Source organism: Triticum urartu, chromosome 1A (assembly GCF_056163025.1).
Source record: "Triticum urartu cultivar PI428250 chromosome 1A, HENAU_Tu73, whole genome shotgun sequence".
In the NCBI taxonomy this organism is placed as follows: Eukaryota; Viridiplantae; Streptophyta; class Magnoliopsida; order Poales; family Poaceae; genus Triticum; species Triticum urartu.
In genome coordinates, this window is record NC_141873.1 from 586,354,827 (window position 1) to 586,369,477 (window position 14,651).

General features: G+C 40.9%; 1 protein-coding gene across 1 annotated transcript; it reads left to right on the forward strand.

Annotated features, from left to right (window-relative positions):
• Positions 1-1,091: 1,091 nt before the first annotated feature.
• On the forward strand, positions 1,092-2,022 carry LOC147993144 (uncharacterized). The gene is made up of 3 exons (XM_087542421.1): positions 1,092-1,366; positions 1,579-1,700; positions 1,826-2,022. Exons 1-3 carry the CDS (start codon positions 1,092-1,094, stop codon positions 2,020-2,022), a joined length of 594 nt encoding a protein of 197 aa, XP_087398547.1.
• The last annotated feature ends 12,629 nt before the right edge of the window (positions 2,023-14,651 follow it).

Consider the following 14,651-nt stretch of genomic DNA (forward strand, 5'->3'; position numbering starts at 1 on the left):
ATGGGCACCGGAGGTGGGCTGGGCTGAGCACAACCCACCAGGGCACGCCTGGGGGGGCTGGTGCGCCCTGGTGTCTTGTGCTCACCAGGTGGCCCCCCTCTGGTAGTTATTTGCTCCAGTATTTCTTATTTATTCCATAAAAATTCCTCATGAAGTTTCAGCTCATTTGGAGTTGTGTAGAATAGGTAGCCTATCGTAGCTTTTTTTGGTCCAGATTTCTAGTTGCCGGAATTCTCCCTCTTTGTGTTAACCTTGCATATTATGAGAGAAAAGACATTATAATTACTCCAAAAAGCATTATTATGCATAAAAACATTATAAATAACAGTAGGTAAACATGATGCAAAATGGACGTATCACTCCCCGATGCCAACACCTCTTATAAATCCCAAAAACCCCAGAACAAAACCTAGATCGGGAGTTCCGCTGCCGCAAGCCTCTGTAGCCACAAAATCCAATCGGGAGCCCGTTTCAGCACCCTGTCGGAGGGGGAAACCATCACAGCACCCTGAAAAGATAATTACACGGTAATATGTAGGCCTAATTTTATCATATGATAAATCCCAATGATTGACAGTTAGTGTTGTTGTAGAACTAAATTGCCAAGTTGAACACCAATAGGAAGAGCTTAAAACGCTGTATGAAAGATTGTGAATATACTTGAAAAGCAATGAGCATGAGCCTGCCTACCTGATGCATTGAACATATAATTATATTCATTGCTTAATCCTTGTCTGGTGGCAGTGGCAAATGAACTGTGCCAGGTTGCTGCTGATGTGGGTACTATCCTGTGCTGGGGACATTTTTCTAGATAGATTATGGGGCGTAGCTTTCAAGAATAATTGATTGTGGTTCTGTCCAATATTTTGCCGGATACAACATATTTGGGAGTACAAGAAAAGTAGTAAAATGGCGAGTACATTTTTATATGGAATTGTGTTTTTGTCCAATCTTTTATCGGATTATGTGGAAACTGCAACCGTGATCTCTATATGTTACTACTTTAGACCACATGGCTGATTGATTATGCTTCTCAATTCTCAAAAAGTTATGATCTGATAGAACTCTCTCTGATGCAGCATTGGTTTAGCATGGTGGTGCGGAAGTGTTGCGGCTTGGTTTGTGAGCTACAGACCTTATCAAGCAGCAAAGTCATCTCACATATGCCGACGACGAAGATGCATATTTATTGGCTGAGGGAGCAACAACACAATTCTGATGATTCTGCCAATGTTGCTTGTTTGTTCTATTGTCACCGTTTGTTTGATGCTCTTTTGGCAGACAGTAGCATAATTGTACTTATGTCTAAATTGCTCTCTTTTCAGATTTACTTGCAAGGACCAGAGGGTATGCTGATGCTGCGTAGGTAAATCTTACATGCCTCGTCATTAATCATTGTTGGTGAAACAAATGTCACTTGAGAAATCTCAGCCCATTTTTCTTGTTAATGAATATTGTTACCCACATTATCTTGACTCACATAATGATCTTTTTCTTTAGGACTCATGATTTTTTTCTTTTCTCTTGTTATTATGCATTACTATGAGTTCATTGTATTAAGATTCCATGCAACTTCAGGCACTTGAGCTATTTACAGAAGGAGGGGACCCGGCTTTCTTCATGTCTTGTGGCAGTGTCTTCCTTTGATTCATTCGTGCAACAAAGAGGGGACCTGGCCTTCTTCATGTCTCATGCAAAAAGTAAGGACTAGCCTCCGGCTGTTACTATTGATGCATGTGCATGTGCTAAAAAGAAAGAAAATACCTTACTGGATTTGAACTCTGATGCGTACTAACAAGTTTTCACTTTCCCGACGTGGCCGTAGGGGTGATTGACACTGACTACGACAACCTGGTGGGCGTCATGCTCTTCAACCACTTTGAGGTGGACTTCAACGTGAAGCCCAATGACCGCGCCACACGGATGATCGTCCATGTGATCACGATGCTGGATGTCGCCGAGGTGGAGGACCTCGACGCCATCTTTCGGGGTGAGGGAGGATTCGGGTCCTTCGGCGTCTGAACTCCGAGCCTTGGTAGATACATGTAGAGAAGTGGTCTGTTTAGGCTGGTGGTGGAACACTAGGGAAGGTAGCCACTTTCGGTTGTGTGTGTTTAATTTATTTTGCACTGGACGTGTCCCTGATTTCTATCTATGAATAATGCACGTAATTTTTATTTTTTATTTATAATTTGTTAGCAGTAGCGCTGGGGAAAACTACACACTACTACTATCTAGCATAGTAGTAGCGCCTAGTATACTAGAAGCGCTACTACTATTTTGATAGTAGTAGCGCGGGTTCAAATAGTAGTAGCGCGGGTGTGCACCAGCGCTACTACTAACTTTTTAGTAGTAGCGCGGGTGCACCCACGCTACTACTAACTATTAGCTGTAGCGCGATACTAGTAGCGTGGGTACCCGCGCTGCTAGTAGCCATTTTACCCGCGCTGCTAGTAGCCTTTTTCCTAGTAGTGAGAGGAGATGGTGTTGTTGAAGACGTTGATGGAGATTGCCCTCCCCAAGATGGGAGAGTTGTTGGTGATGATGATGACGATGATTTCCCCCTCCGGGAGGGAAGTTCCCCCAGCGGAATCGCTCCACTGGGGGGCAAAAGTGCTCTTGCCCAAGTTCCGCCTCGAGACGGTGGCGCTTCGTCCCAAAAGTCCTCTCCTTATTTTTTTAGGTCAAAATGACTTATATACTAGAAGATGGGCACCGGAGGTGGGCTGGGCTGAGCACAACCCACCAGGGCGCGCCTGGGGGGCCTGGCGCGCCCTAGTGTCTTGTGCTCACCAGGTGGCCCCCCTTCGGTAGTTATTTGCTCCAGTATTTCTTATTTATTCCATAAAAATTCCTCATGAAGCTTCAGCTCATTTGGAGTTATGTAGAATAGGTAGCCCGACGTAGCTTTTTCAGGTCCAGATTTCCAATTGCCGGAATTCTCCCTCTTTGTGTGAATCTTGCATATTATGAGATAAAAGGCATTATAATTACTCCAAAAAGCATTATTATGCATAAAACATTATAAATAACAGTAGGTAAACATGATGCAAAATGTTTTGCTTAGAACTCGCTTGTCCTCAAGCGAAAACCGAAATCAAAAAACATGCATGCCCACATTCTTAGAGTGAGAGAGGTGTCGATAAAAACAAAAGACAGACATACAAGCATCATGTAAATTATTGTAACAACAACAAACTTCAACATAAAACTTTTATCATAGACTTCTCATGAATAAGTAACAATTCATCACAACATCGAAGTATAAAGCATAAACTCTATTGGAAACCAACAAACTATGTTCTCAGTCAACTTTGCAACTACAATTCATCATCTTTTTAGGAAGGGTCACGTATCGGAGCCTTTAGGCATGTCCACATACTCAACCATCATATAGTCTTCTATGATTGCTAACACTCACCGCATACACATGAGCAAAACGTTTCAACCAAACACATAGAAAGATAGGGGCTTATAGTTTAGCCTCCCAACGTATTCACTCAAGGGTGATGTCAACAATAATAACTCATGCTACCCACATCCAACTGGATGTATGTGCCTAGATCTTTCCTCACCACATGATGCTTGCCAAAAGAGAACATAAAAAGGAATAGAGAGAAAAACTTGACTCTTGCATGAAAGTAAATACATAAAAGTAAAAGATAGGCCCTTTGTAGAGGGAAGCAGAGGTTGCCATGCTCTTTTTGTTTATATGCTCAATCCCTTAGTGCAAAAGAACGTCACGTTATATTTCCCGTTATGATAGCAACCTTTATTATGTAGTCTGTCGCTTTTATTCTTTGCTATCACAAGTTCGTACAACACTCAATTTTCTCTTACACTAAATGACCTTACACTTTTAGAAGCAATTTTTATTGCCTTATTGCACCGATGACAACTTACTTGAAGGATCTTACTCAAACCTTAGGTAGGTATGGTGGACTCTTGAAAATAAGATTTGGGTTTAAGGGTTTTTGGATGCACAAGTAGTATCTCTACTTGGTGCGGAATTTTTGGCTAGCAAAGATGGGGGACAAGCACCACATGTTGAAGGATCTATGACAATATAACTTCTATGTGAATATGAACAAACATAAATCATTACGTTGTCTTCCTTGTCCAACGTCAACAATTTTGGCATATAATATTTTGATGGGGGCTCACAATCACAAAAGATTTCCAAGATAGTGTATTTGCATGTGAATGTTCTCTTCCCTTATTAATTCTTTCATGAATTGCATCATTGACCAATGCTATGTTTGTCAATCTCCAATAAAATTTTCTACTTATACTTTTCCTTATGTGGTGTTATTACTTACCATAAGATTAGCATATGATCCTTTTCATTTATTTCCTTTCTTTTTATTGATCATGAAAGTAAAGAAAACGAAACTCAAACTAAACTTTATTATATATCTTGCACACGATTACAAGGATAGATCACTAAGCAAACACTTGAAAAGAAAGGATCAAACTAAACTTTTAATTCATCTAAAGCAAAAGATAACTATGGATCAAACTAAGATAAGTAAAGGCAAAAGATAGTGGAGGTGATACGATACCGGGGCACCTTCCCCAAGCTTAGCGAAAGCCAAGGGGAGTACCCATACCCGATACTCAATTTTCTTTTGGTGATGAAGAAGGAGGTGGTGGTGATGAAGTAGCGATCTTGTCCTCGGGTTTCCATGGCAGAGGCTCACCATTATAAGAGGAGGAGTGAGTCTCACGGGTCCTGCAACTGGTAGCCAAACTCATACCTTTAAACCTAGCCTCATATTCAAAGACTTGGTTTTGGAGATCGTAAATCAGGCTTTGGAGGAAGTTGATTTGCTTGTTTAAGGTGAAGACGATGTCCTTCATGGACTTGCCATCCACCTTGAGATCACGGGTGTAGTCCGTGATCATGAGGTGATTGGCATTGAGTCCACGTTCCACCATCCCCTTGCACCGAAAGACATCCTGCTCCATAGCTTCAAGCCTGGCCTCCACGGTTCCCGTCCCTTTGGGACCTTGCACATCGCGGATGTGAAGCACCCCCTCATGCATCTGGATAACCTGAGGGTGCTGCATCACCTCCCGCAAATATGGGTTGATGACGTTCTCGAAGAACTTGTCCTTGGAGGAGCGTGAAACGGCCATGGTGGATTAGATCTGTCAGAAAACAGCAAGGAAAAGAAAACAGAAGATTTCTCCGTGATACAGAGGTTAATAGGTTCTGGGGTATATAAAGATTGTTTATCTTAGGAAACAAGCAAGTGGAAGAAAAATAGAGTCCGAAAGATACCCAAGGTGGGCACAACCCACCTGGGCGCGCCCTGGTGTCCTGTGACCACCAGGGGTGCCTTCCTGGTTGTTTCTTATTTTCCTAATTTTTGTTATATTCCAAAACGGACAGAAAATATGTTTGCAGATTTTCGGAGTCTGTTTACTTACTGTATCACGTACCTCCTCTTTTTCATGATTCTGGAGTGTTCCGGAAGGTTTCTTTTATGTGTTCTTCTGGTGTCATAGTTTGGATAATATTGCTTCCAACATTAATGGGCGTACCTGAGGTATAATGTTTTATTCGTTGCCCATTAACAACCTTCGGGTTAGTACCTTCGACATTATTTATTTTGATAGCTCTAGATCGTAAACCTCCTCGATAACATAGGGTCCTTCCCATTTGGAGAGGAGTTTTCCTGCAAAGAATCTGAAATGAGAGTTGTACAAAAGAACATATTCTCCAACTTTGAACTTACGCTTTTGGATTCTTTTATCATGCAAACTTTTAACCTTTTCTTTAAATAACTTGGCATTTTCATAAGCTTGGGTTCTCCATTCATCTAATGAGCTAATATCAAATAACCTCTTCTCACCAGCAAGTTTGAAATCATAGTTGAGTTCTTTAATTGCCCAATAAGCTTTATGTTCTAACTCAAGAGGCAAATGACAAGCTTCTCCATAAACCATTTTATAAGGAGACATACCCATAGGATTGTTATATGCTGTTCTATAAGCCCAAAGTGCATCATCTAATTTCTTAGACCAATTCTTCCAGGACCTATTGACAGTCTTTTGTAAAATTAATTTTATTTCTCTATTGCTAAGTTCAACTTGACCACTAGACTAAGGATGATAGGGTGATGCAATTCTATGGTTAACATCATACTTGGCAAGCATTTTACGGAAAGCACCATGAATAAAATGTGAACCACCATCAGTCATTAAATATCTAGGGACTCCAAACCTTGGGAAAGTAACTTCTTTGAGCATTTTAATAGAGGTGTTGTGATCAACACTACTAGTTGGAATAGAGCTTCTACCCACTTAGTAACATAATCAACAGCAACCAAAATATGAGTATACCCATTAGAGGAAGGAAAAGGTCCCATGTAATCAAATCCCCAAACATCAAATGGTTCAACAACAAGTGAATAATTCATAGACATTTCTTGACACTTACCGATATTACCTATTCTTTGACATTCATCACAAGATAAGACGAACTTACGAGCATCCTTGAAGAGAGTAGGCCAATAAAACCCAGATTGCAATACCTTGTGAGCAGTTTTGTCTCCCGCATGATGCCCTCCATAAGCTTCGAAATGACATTTCCGTAGGATTTATCCCTGTTCATACTCAGGTACACAACGTCCAATAATACCATCTACTCCTTCTTTATAAAGATGTGGGTTATCCCAAAAGTAATGTCTTAAATCATAGAAGAATTTTTTTTCTTTTCTTGGTATGTGAAACTAGGTGGTAAATATTTAGCAACAATGTAATTAGCATAGTTAGCATACCAAGGAGTGTTATTAGAATCATTTATTGCAGCTAACTGCTCATCAGGGAAACTATCATCAATAGGTAGTGGGTCATCAAGAAGATTTTCAATCCTAGACAAGTTATCAGCCACGGGGTTCTCCGCTCCTTTTCTATCAGTGATATGTAAGTCAAATTCTTGCAACAAGAGAACCCACCTAACAAGTCTAGGTTTAGCATCTTTCTTTTCCATAAGATATTTTATAGCAGCATGATCAGTGTGAACAATTACTTTAGAATCAACAATGTAAGATCTAAATTTGTTACAAGCAAACACCACTGCTAAGAATTCTTTTTCAGTAGTAGCATAATTTCGTTGAGCACCGTCTAGAGTTTTACTAGCATAATGAATAACATCCAGTTTCTTATCAACTCTTTGTCCTAGAATAACACCAGCAACATAATCACTAGCATCACACATAATTTCAAAAGGCAAGTTACAATCAGGTTGTCGGACAATAGGTGCAGAAATTAAGGCTTTCTTGAGTGTTTCGAAGGCTTCTAAACAATCATCACCAAAAACAAAAGAAATATCCTTTTGCAAAAGATTTGTAAGGGGCCTAGAAATTTTAGAGAAGTCTTTGATAAATCTCCTATAGAAACCATCATGACCAAGGAAACTACTAATACCTTTGATATCTTTAGGACATGGCATTTTCTCAATTGCATCAACCTTAGCTTTGTCCACCTCAATACCTCTTTCATAAATTTTATGGCCCAAAACAATACCTTCGTTAACCATAAAGTGTCACTTCTCCCAATTCAAGACAACATTTGTTTGCTCGCGTCTTTGAAAAACTTGATCAACATTGCTTAAACAATCATCAAAAGACTTCCCATAAACAGAAAAGTCATCCATGAAAACCTCAACAATCTTTTCACAAAAGTTAGAGAATATAGCAGTCATACATCTTTTAAAGGTAGCAGGGGCATTGCATAAAACAAAAGCCGTATGTCTATAAGGATAAGTTCCAAAAGGACAAGCAAAAGTGGTCTTTTCTTGATCAGGTTGAGAAATAGGTATTTGTGAAAAACTAGAATATCCATCAAAGAAGCAAAAATGTGTGTGCTTAGATAATCTTTCTAGCATTTGATCAATAAAAGGCAGAGGGTAATGATCTTTTCTAGTTGCTTTGTTTAATTTTCTAAAATCAATTACCATTCTATAGCCTGTAATAATTCTTTGCGGAATAAGTTCATTCTTGTCATTAGGAACAACAGTAATACCTCCTTTCTTAGGGACACAATGAACAGAACTTAACCATCTACTATCAGCTATAGGATAGATTATACCTGCTTCCAGAAGTTTTAATATTTCCGTTCTTACCACTTCTTTCATCTTCGCATTTAACCGACGTTGGTGATCAACAACAGGTTTAGCATCAGGTTCCATATTAATCTTGTGCTGACATAGAGTGGGACTAATGCCCTTAAGATCATCAAGAGTATATCCAATAGCAGCTCGGTGCTTCCTTAGAACTTTTAATAATCTTTCTTCTTCATGTTCTGAAATGTTAGCACTAATAATAATAGGATATATCTTTTTCTCATCAAGATAAGCATATTTCAAAGTGTCTGGCAATTGTTTTAATTGAAACACAGGATCACCTTTATTTGGAGGAGGACCTCCTAGAGTTTCAATAGGCAAATTGTGCTTTAGCAGAGGTTGTTTTTCGAACAAGATTCTATCTATTTCATTTCTTTCATGCATATGCAAGTCATTTTCATGGTCTAGCAAATATTGTTCTAAAGGACCAGTAGGAGGTACAACAATAGAAGTAAGACCAATAATTTATCTTTACTAGGCAATTCTTATGATACTTTCTACTAAACTTGGAAAAATTAAACTCATGAGACTCATCACCAAAACTAACACCGACAGTTTGTTTCTCACAATCTATTTTAGTATTAACGGTGTTCAAGAAAGGTCTACCAAAGATAATGGGACAAAAGTCATCTTGTGGGGAACCAAGAACAAGAAAATCAGTAGGGTATCTTATTTTCCCACATAAGACTTCAACATCTCTAACAATCCCAAGTGGTGTGATGGTGTCTCTATTAGCAAGTTTAATAGTAACATCTATGTCTTCTATTTCATCGGGTGCTATGCCATTCATAATTCCTTGATATAAAGTAAAAGAAATAGCACTCACGCTAGTACCTATGTCGCATAAACCATGATAACAGTGATCTCCCATTTTAACTGAGACAATGGGCATGCCGACAACAGGTCTATGTTTATCTTTTCCATCGGGTTTGGCAATCCTAGCAGCTTCACCAACGAAGTAAATAACATGCCCATCAATATTATTGACCAGGAGATCCTTAACCATAGCAACACTAGGTTCTACATTGATTGTTCAGCTGGTTTAGGTGTTCTAATATAACTTCTATTGACCAAAGTTGAAACTTTAGCATGTTCCTTCATCCTAACAAGGAAAGGTGGTTTTTCAACATACGTAGTAGGAACAGCTGGATCAACATTATAAATAATAGTTTCATCTTTAGCTATTACCGGTTCTTTAATTTCTTCTTTAATAGGTGGCTGATATTTAAACCACTTCTCCTTAGGGAGACCAACATGAGTAGCAAAAGATTCACAAAAGGAGGCTACTATCTCAGTGTTACACAATCAAACTTAAGCTTAATATCCGACTCTTTATCTTCATCGAGTTCCCAATCTTCAGAGTTGCGTTTAATTCTTTCCAAAAGATCCCACCGGAATTCAATAGTCTTCTTCATAAAGGAACAAATACAAGAAGTATTGAGCATGGATCGATCATTATGAGAAAGACGAGCATAAAAATTCGGAATAATTATTTCTCTTGAGAGCTCATGGTTGGGGCATGAATATAACATTGACTTAAGCCTCCCCCAAGCTAGAGCGATACTTTCTCCTTCATGAGGCCAAAAATTATATATATATATATATATATATATATATAATTCCGATCACGATGAACTAGATGCATAGGATATTTTTTGGTGAAACTCCAGTTTCAATCGATTCTAATTCCACGATCCAATATCATCGCATAGCCTATACCATGCCAATGCTTTTCCCTTCAAAGATAAAGGGAAAACCTTCTTCTTAGTTTCAACTCTGGGTAAACCTGCAAGGTTAAACAATCCAGAAATTTCATCCACGTATATCAAGTGCATATCAGGATGTTTAATTCCATCTCCTGCATAAGGATTAGCTAGCAGTTGTTCTATCATACCCGAAGGAATTTCTTATTCAATATTTTCAGTAGGTGCAGTGGGTTGAGGGGAAACTAATTGTGGTTCCGATCGAGGTGAAGATAACCCGAACAAACCCCTCAAAGGATTGTTCTCCATAGTAACAAGTGACAATAAATTTCAGCACATAGTAATAATTTTTCCTTACCAAGAGCGCTTCACTCCCCGACAACGGCGCCAGAAAAGAGCCTTGATGACCCACAAGTATACAGGATCAATCATAGTCCTTTCAATAAGTAAGAGTGTCGAACCCAACGAGGAGCAGAAGGAAATGACAAGTGGTTTTCAGCAAGGTAATGTCTGCAAGCGCTGAAATTGTATGTAACAGAATAGTTTGATAGCAAGGTCAAATTTGTAACAAGCAAGTAACGGTAATAGTTACAAAAGTGCAGCAAGGTAGCCCAATGCTTTTGAGGCAACGGACAGGCCAAAATGGTCTCTTATGATAAGCAAAGAGTTCTTGAGGTTACACGGGAATTTCATCTAGTCACTTTCATCAGGTTGGTTCGGTTCGTGTTCGCTACTTTGATAATTTGATATGTGGCTGGACTGGTGCTTAGGTGCTATTCTTACTTGAAAAAACCTCCTACTTATGATTAACCCCCTCGTAAGCATCCGTAACTACGAGAAAAGTATTAAGAATAAGTTCTAACCATAGCATTAAACTTTTGGATCCAATCGGTCCCTTACAGAATAGCGCATAAACTAGGGTTTAAGCTTCTGTCACTCTCGCAACCCATAATCTAATTACTACTCCACAATGCATTCCCTTAGGCCCGTGAAGTGTCATGTAGTCGACGTCCACATGACACCACTAAGGGAATCACAACATACATACTATCAAAATATCGAACACATATCAAGTTCAAATGATTACTTGCAACACGATTTCTCCCGTGACCTCAAGAACAAAAGTAACTACTCACAAATGATAATCATGCTCAAGATCAGAGGGGTATTAAATAGCATAATGGATCTGAACATATAATCTTCCACCAAATAAACCATTTAGTAATCAACTACAAGATGTAATCAACACTACTAGTTACCCACAAGTACCAATCTATAGTTCCGATACAAAGATTGAACACAAGAGATGAACTAGGGTTTGAGACGAGATGGTGCTGCTGAAGATGTTGATGGAGATTTCCCTCCCCAAGATGGGAGAGTTGTTGGTGACGATGATGACGATGGTTTCCCCCTCCGGGAGGGAAGTTCCCCTGGCGGAATCGCTCCGCCGGAGGGCAAAAGTGCTCCTGCCCAAGTTCCGCCTCGAGAAGGCGGCGTTTCGTCCCGAAAGTCCTCTCCTTATTTTTTCTAGGTCCAAGTGACTTATATACCTTAAGATGGGCACCGGAGGTGGGCTAGGCTGAGCACAACCTACCAGGGCGCGCCTGGGGGGCTGGTGCGCCCTGGTGTCTTGTGCTCACCAGGTGGCCCGTCTCTGGTAGTTATTTGCTCCAGTATTTCTTATTTATTCCATAAAAATTCCTCGTGAAGTTTCAGCTCATTTGGAGTTGTGCAGAATAGGTAGCCTGTCGTAGCTTTTTCTGGTCCAGATTTCTAGTTGCCGGAATTCTCCCTCTTTGTGTGAATCTTGCATATTATGAGAGAAAAGGCATTAGAATTACTCCAAAAAGCATTATTATGCATAAAAAACATTATAAATAACAGTAGGTAAACATGATGCAAAATGGACGTATCAGTCCCCGATGCCAACACCTCTTATAAATCCCAAAAACCCCAGAACAAAACCTAGATCGCGAGTTCCGCCGCCTCAAGCCTCTGTAGCCACAAAAAACCAATCGGGAGCCCGTTTCAGCACCCTGTCGGAGGGGGAAACCATCACCAATGGCTATCTTCATCATCCCGGCGGTCTCCATGATGAGGAAGGAGTAGTTCACCCTCGGGGCTAAGGGTATGTACCAGTAGCTATGTGTTTGATCTCTCTCTCATGTTCTTGATTTGGCACTATCTTGATGTACCGCGAGCTTTGTTACTATAGTTGAATCATATGGTGTTTCTCCCCCTCTACCTTCTTGTAATGGATTGAGTTTTCCCTTTGAAGTTATCTTATCGGATTGAGTCCTTAAGGATTTGAGAACACTTGATATATGTCTTGCATGTGCTTATCTGTGGTGACAATGGGATATTCATGTGATCTACTTGATGTATGTTTTGGTGATCAACTTGATGGGGAACGTAGTAATTTCAAAAAATTTCCTACGCACACGCAAGATCATGGTGATGCATAGCAACGAGAGGGGAGAGTGTGATCTACGTACCCTTGTAGATCGACAACGGAAGCGTTTGGTTGATGTAGTCGTACGTCTCCACGGCCCGACCGATCAAGCACCGAAACTACGGCACCTCCGAGTTCTAGCACACGTTCAGCTCGATGACGATCCCCGGACTCCGATCCAGCAAAGTGTCGGGGAAGAGTTCCGTCAGCACGAGGGCGTGGTGATGATCTTGATGTACTACCGTCGCAGGGCTTCGCCTAAGCACCGCTACAATATTATCGAGGATTATGGTGGAAGGGGGCACCGCACACGGTTAAGAATATGATCACGTGGATCAACTTGTGTCTCTAGGGGTGCCCCTACCTCCGTATATAAAGGTTCAAGAGGGGGAGGCCGGCCGGCCATCATACGGCGCGCCAGGAGGAGTCCTACTCCCTCCGGGAGTAGGACTCCCCCCCAATCCTAGTTCGAATAGGATTCACGAGGTGGGAACAGAGAGAGAGAGAAGGAGGGGGGCGCCGGCCCCCTCTCTCCTTGTCCTATTCGGACTAGGGGGGAGGGGCGCGCGGCCCAGCCCTGGCCGCCTCTCCTCTTCTTCCACTAAGGCCCATTAAGGCCCATGTACCTCCCGGGGGGTTCCGGTAACCTCCCGGTTTTCCGATAAAATCCTGATTTCACCCGGAACACTTCCGATATCCAAATATAGGCTTCCAATATATCAATCTTTATGTCTCGACCATTTCGAGACTCCTCGTCATGTCCGTGATCACATCCGGGACTCCGAACAAACTTCGGTACATCAAAATGCAGAAACTCATAATATAACTGTCATCGTAACCTTAAGCGTGCGGACCCTATGGATTCGAGAACAATGTAGACATGACCAAGACACGTCTCTGGTCAATAACCAATAGCGGAACCTGGATGCTCATATTGGTTCCTACATATTCTACGAAGATCTTTTATCGGTCAGACCGCATAACAACATACGTTGTTCCCTTTGTCATCGGTATGTTACTTGCCCGAGATTCGATCCTCGATATCCCATACCTAGTTCAACCTCGTTACCGGCAAGTCTCTTTACTCGTTCTGTAATGCATCATCCCGCAACTAACTCATTAGTTGCAATGCTTGCAAGGCTTAAGTGATGTGCATTACCGAGAGGGCCCAGAGATACCTCTCCGACAATCGGAGTGACAAATCCTAATCTCGAAATACGCCAACCCAACATGTACCTTTGGAGACACCTGTAGAGCTCCTTTATAATCACCCAGTTACGTTGTGACGTTTGGTAGCACACAAAGTATTCCTCCGGCAAATGGGGGTTACATAATCTCATAGTCATAGGAACATGTATAAGTCATGAAGAAAGCAATAGCAACATACTAAACGATCGGGTGCTAAGCTAATGGAATGGTTCATGTCAATCAGATCATTCAACTATTGATGTGCTCCCGTTAATCAAATGACAACTCTTTGTCCATGGTTAGGAAACATAACCATCTTTGATTAATGAGCTAGTCAAGTAGAGGCATACTAGTGACACTCTGTTTGTCTATGTATTCACACATGTATTATGTTTCCGGTTAATACAATTCTAGCATGAATAATAAACTTTATCATGATATAAGGAAATAAATAATAACTTTATTATTGCCTCTAGGGCATATTTCCTTCAGTCTCCCACTTGCACTAGAGTCAATAATCTAGATTTATACAGTAATAATTCTAACACCCATGGAGCCTTGGTGCTGATCATGTTTTGCTCGTGGAAGAGGCTTAGTCAACGGGTCTGCTACATTCAGATCCGTATGTATCTTGCAAATCTCTATGTCTCCCACCTGGACTAGATCCCGGATGGAATTGAAGTGTCTCTTGATGTGTTTGGTTCTCTTGTGAAATCTGGATTCCTTCACCAAGGCAATTGCACCAGTATTGTCACAAAAGATTTTCATTGGACCCGATGCACTAGGTATGACACCTAGATCGGATATGAACTCCTTCATCCAGACTCCTTCGTTTGCTACTTCCGAAGCAGCTATGTACTCCAGTTCACATGTAGATCCCGCCACGATGCTTTTTTTAGAACTGCACCAACTGACAGCTCCACCATTTAATGTAAACATGTATCCGGTTTGCGATTTAGAATCATCCGGATCAGTGTCAAAGCTTGCATCAACGTAACCGTTTACGATGAGCTCTTTGTCACCTCCATATACGAGAAACATATCCTTAGTCCTTTTCAGGTACTTCAGGATGTTCTTGACCACCGTCTAGTGATCCACTCCTGGATTACTTTGGTACCTCCCTGCTAGACTTATAGCAAGGCACACATCAGGTCTGGTACACAGCATTGCATACATG

Excerpts from the sequence above, each read along its gene's own strand:
- LOC147993144 (XM_087542421.1), top strand. The coding sequence starts at position 1,092 with ATGGTGGTGCGGAAGTGTTGCGGCTTGGTTTGTGAGCTACAGACCTTA. Across the intron at positions 1,367-1,578 it reads GGTATGCTGATGCTGCGTAG|GCACTTGAGCTATTTACAGA; the intron begins GTAAATCTTACA and ends ATGCAACTTCAG. Across the intron at positions 1,701-1,825 it reads CTTCATGTCTCATGCAAAAA|GGGTGATTGACACTGACTAC; the intron begins GTAAGGACTAGC and ends ACGTGGCCGTAG.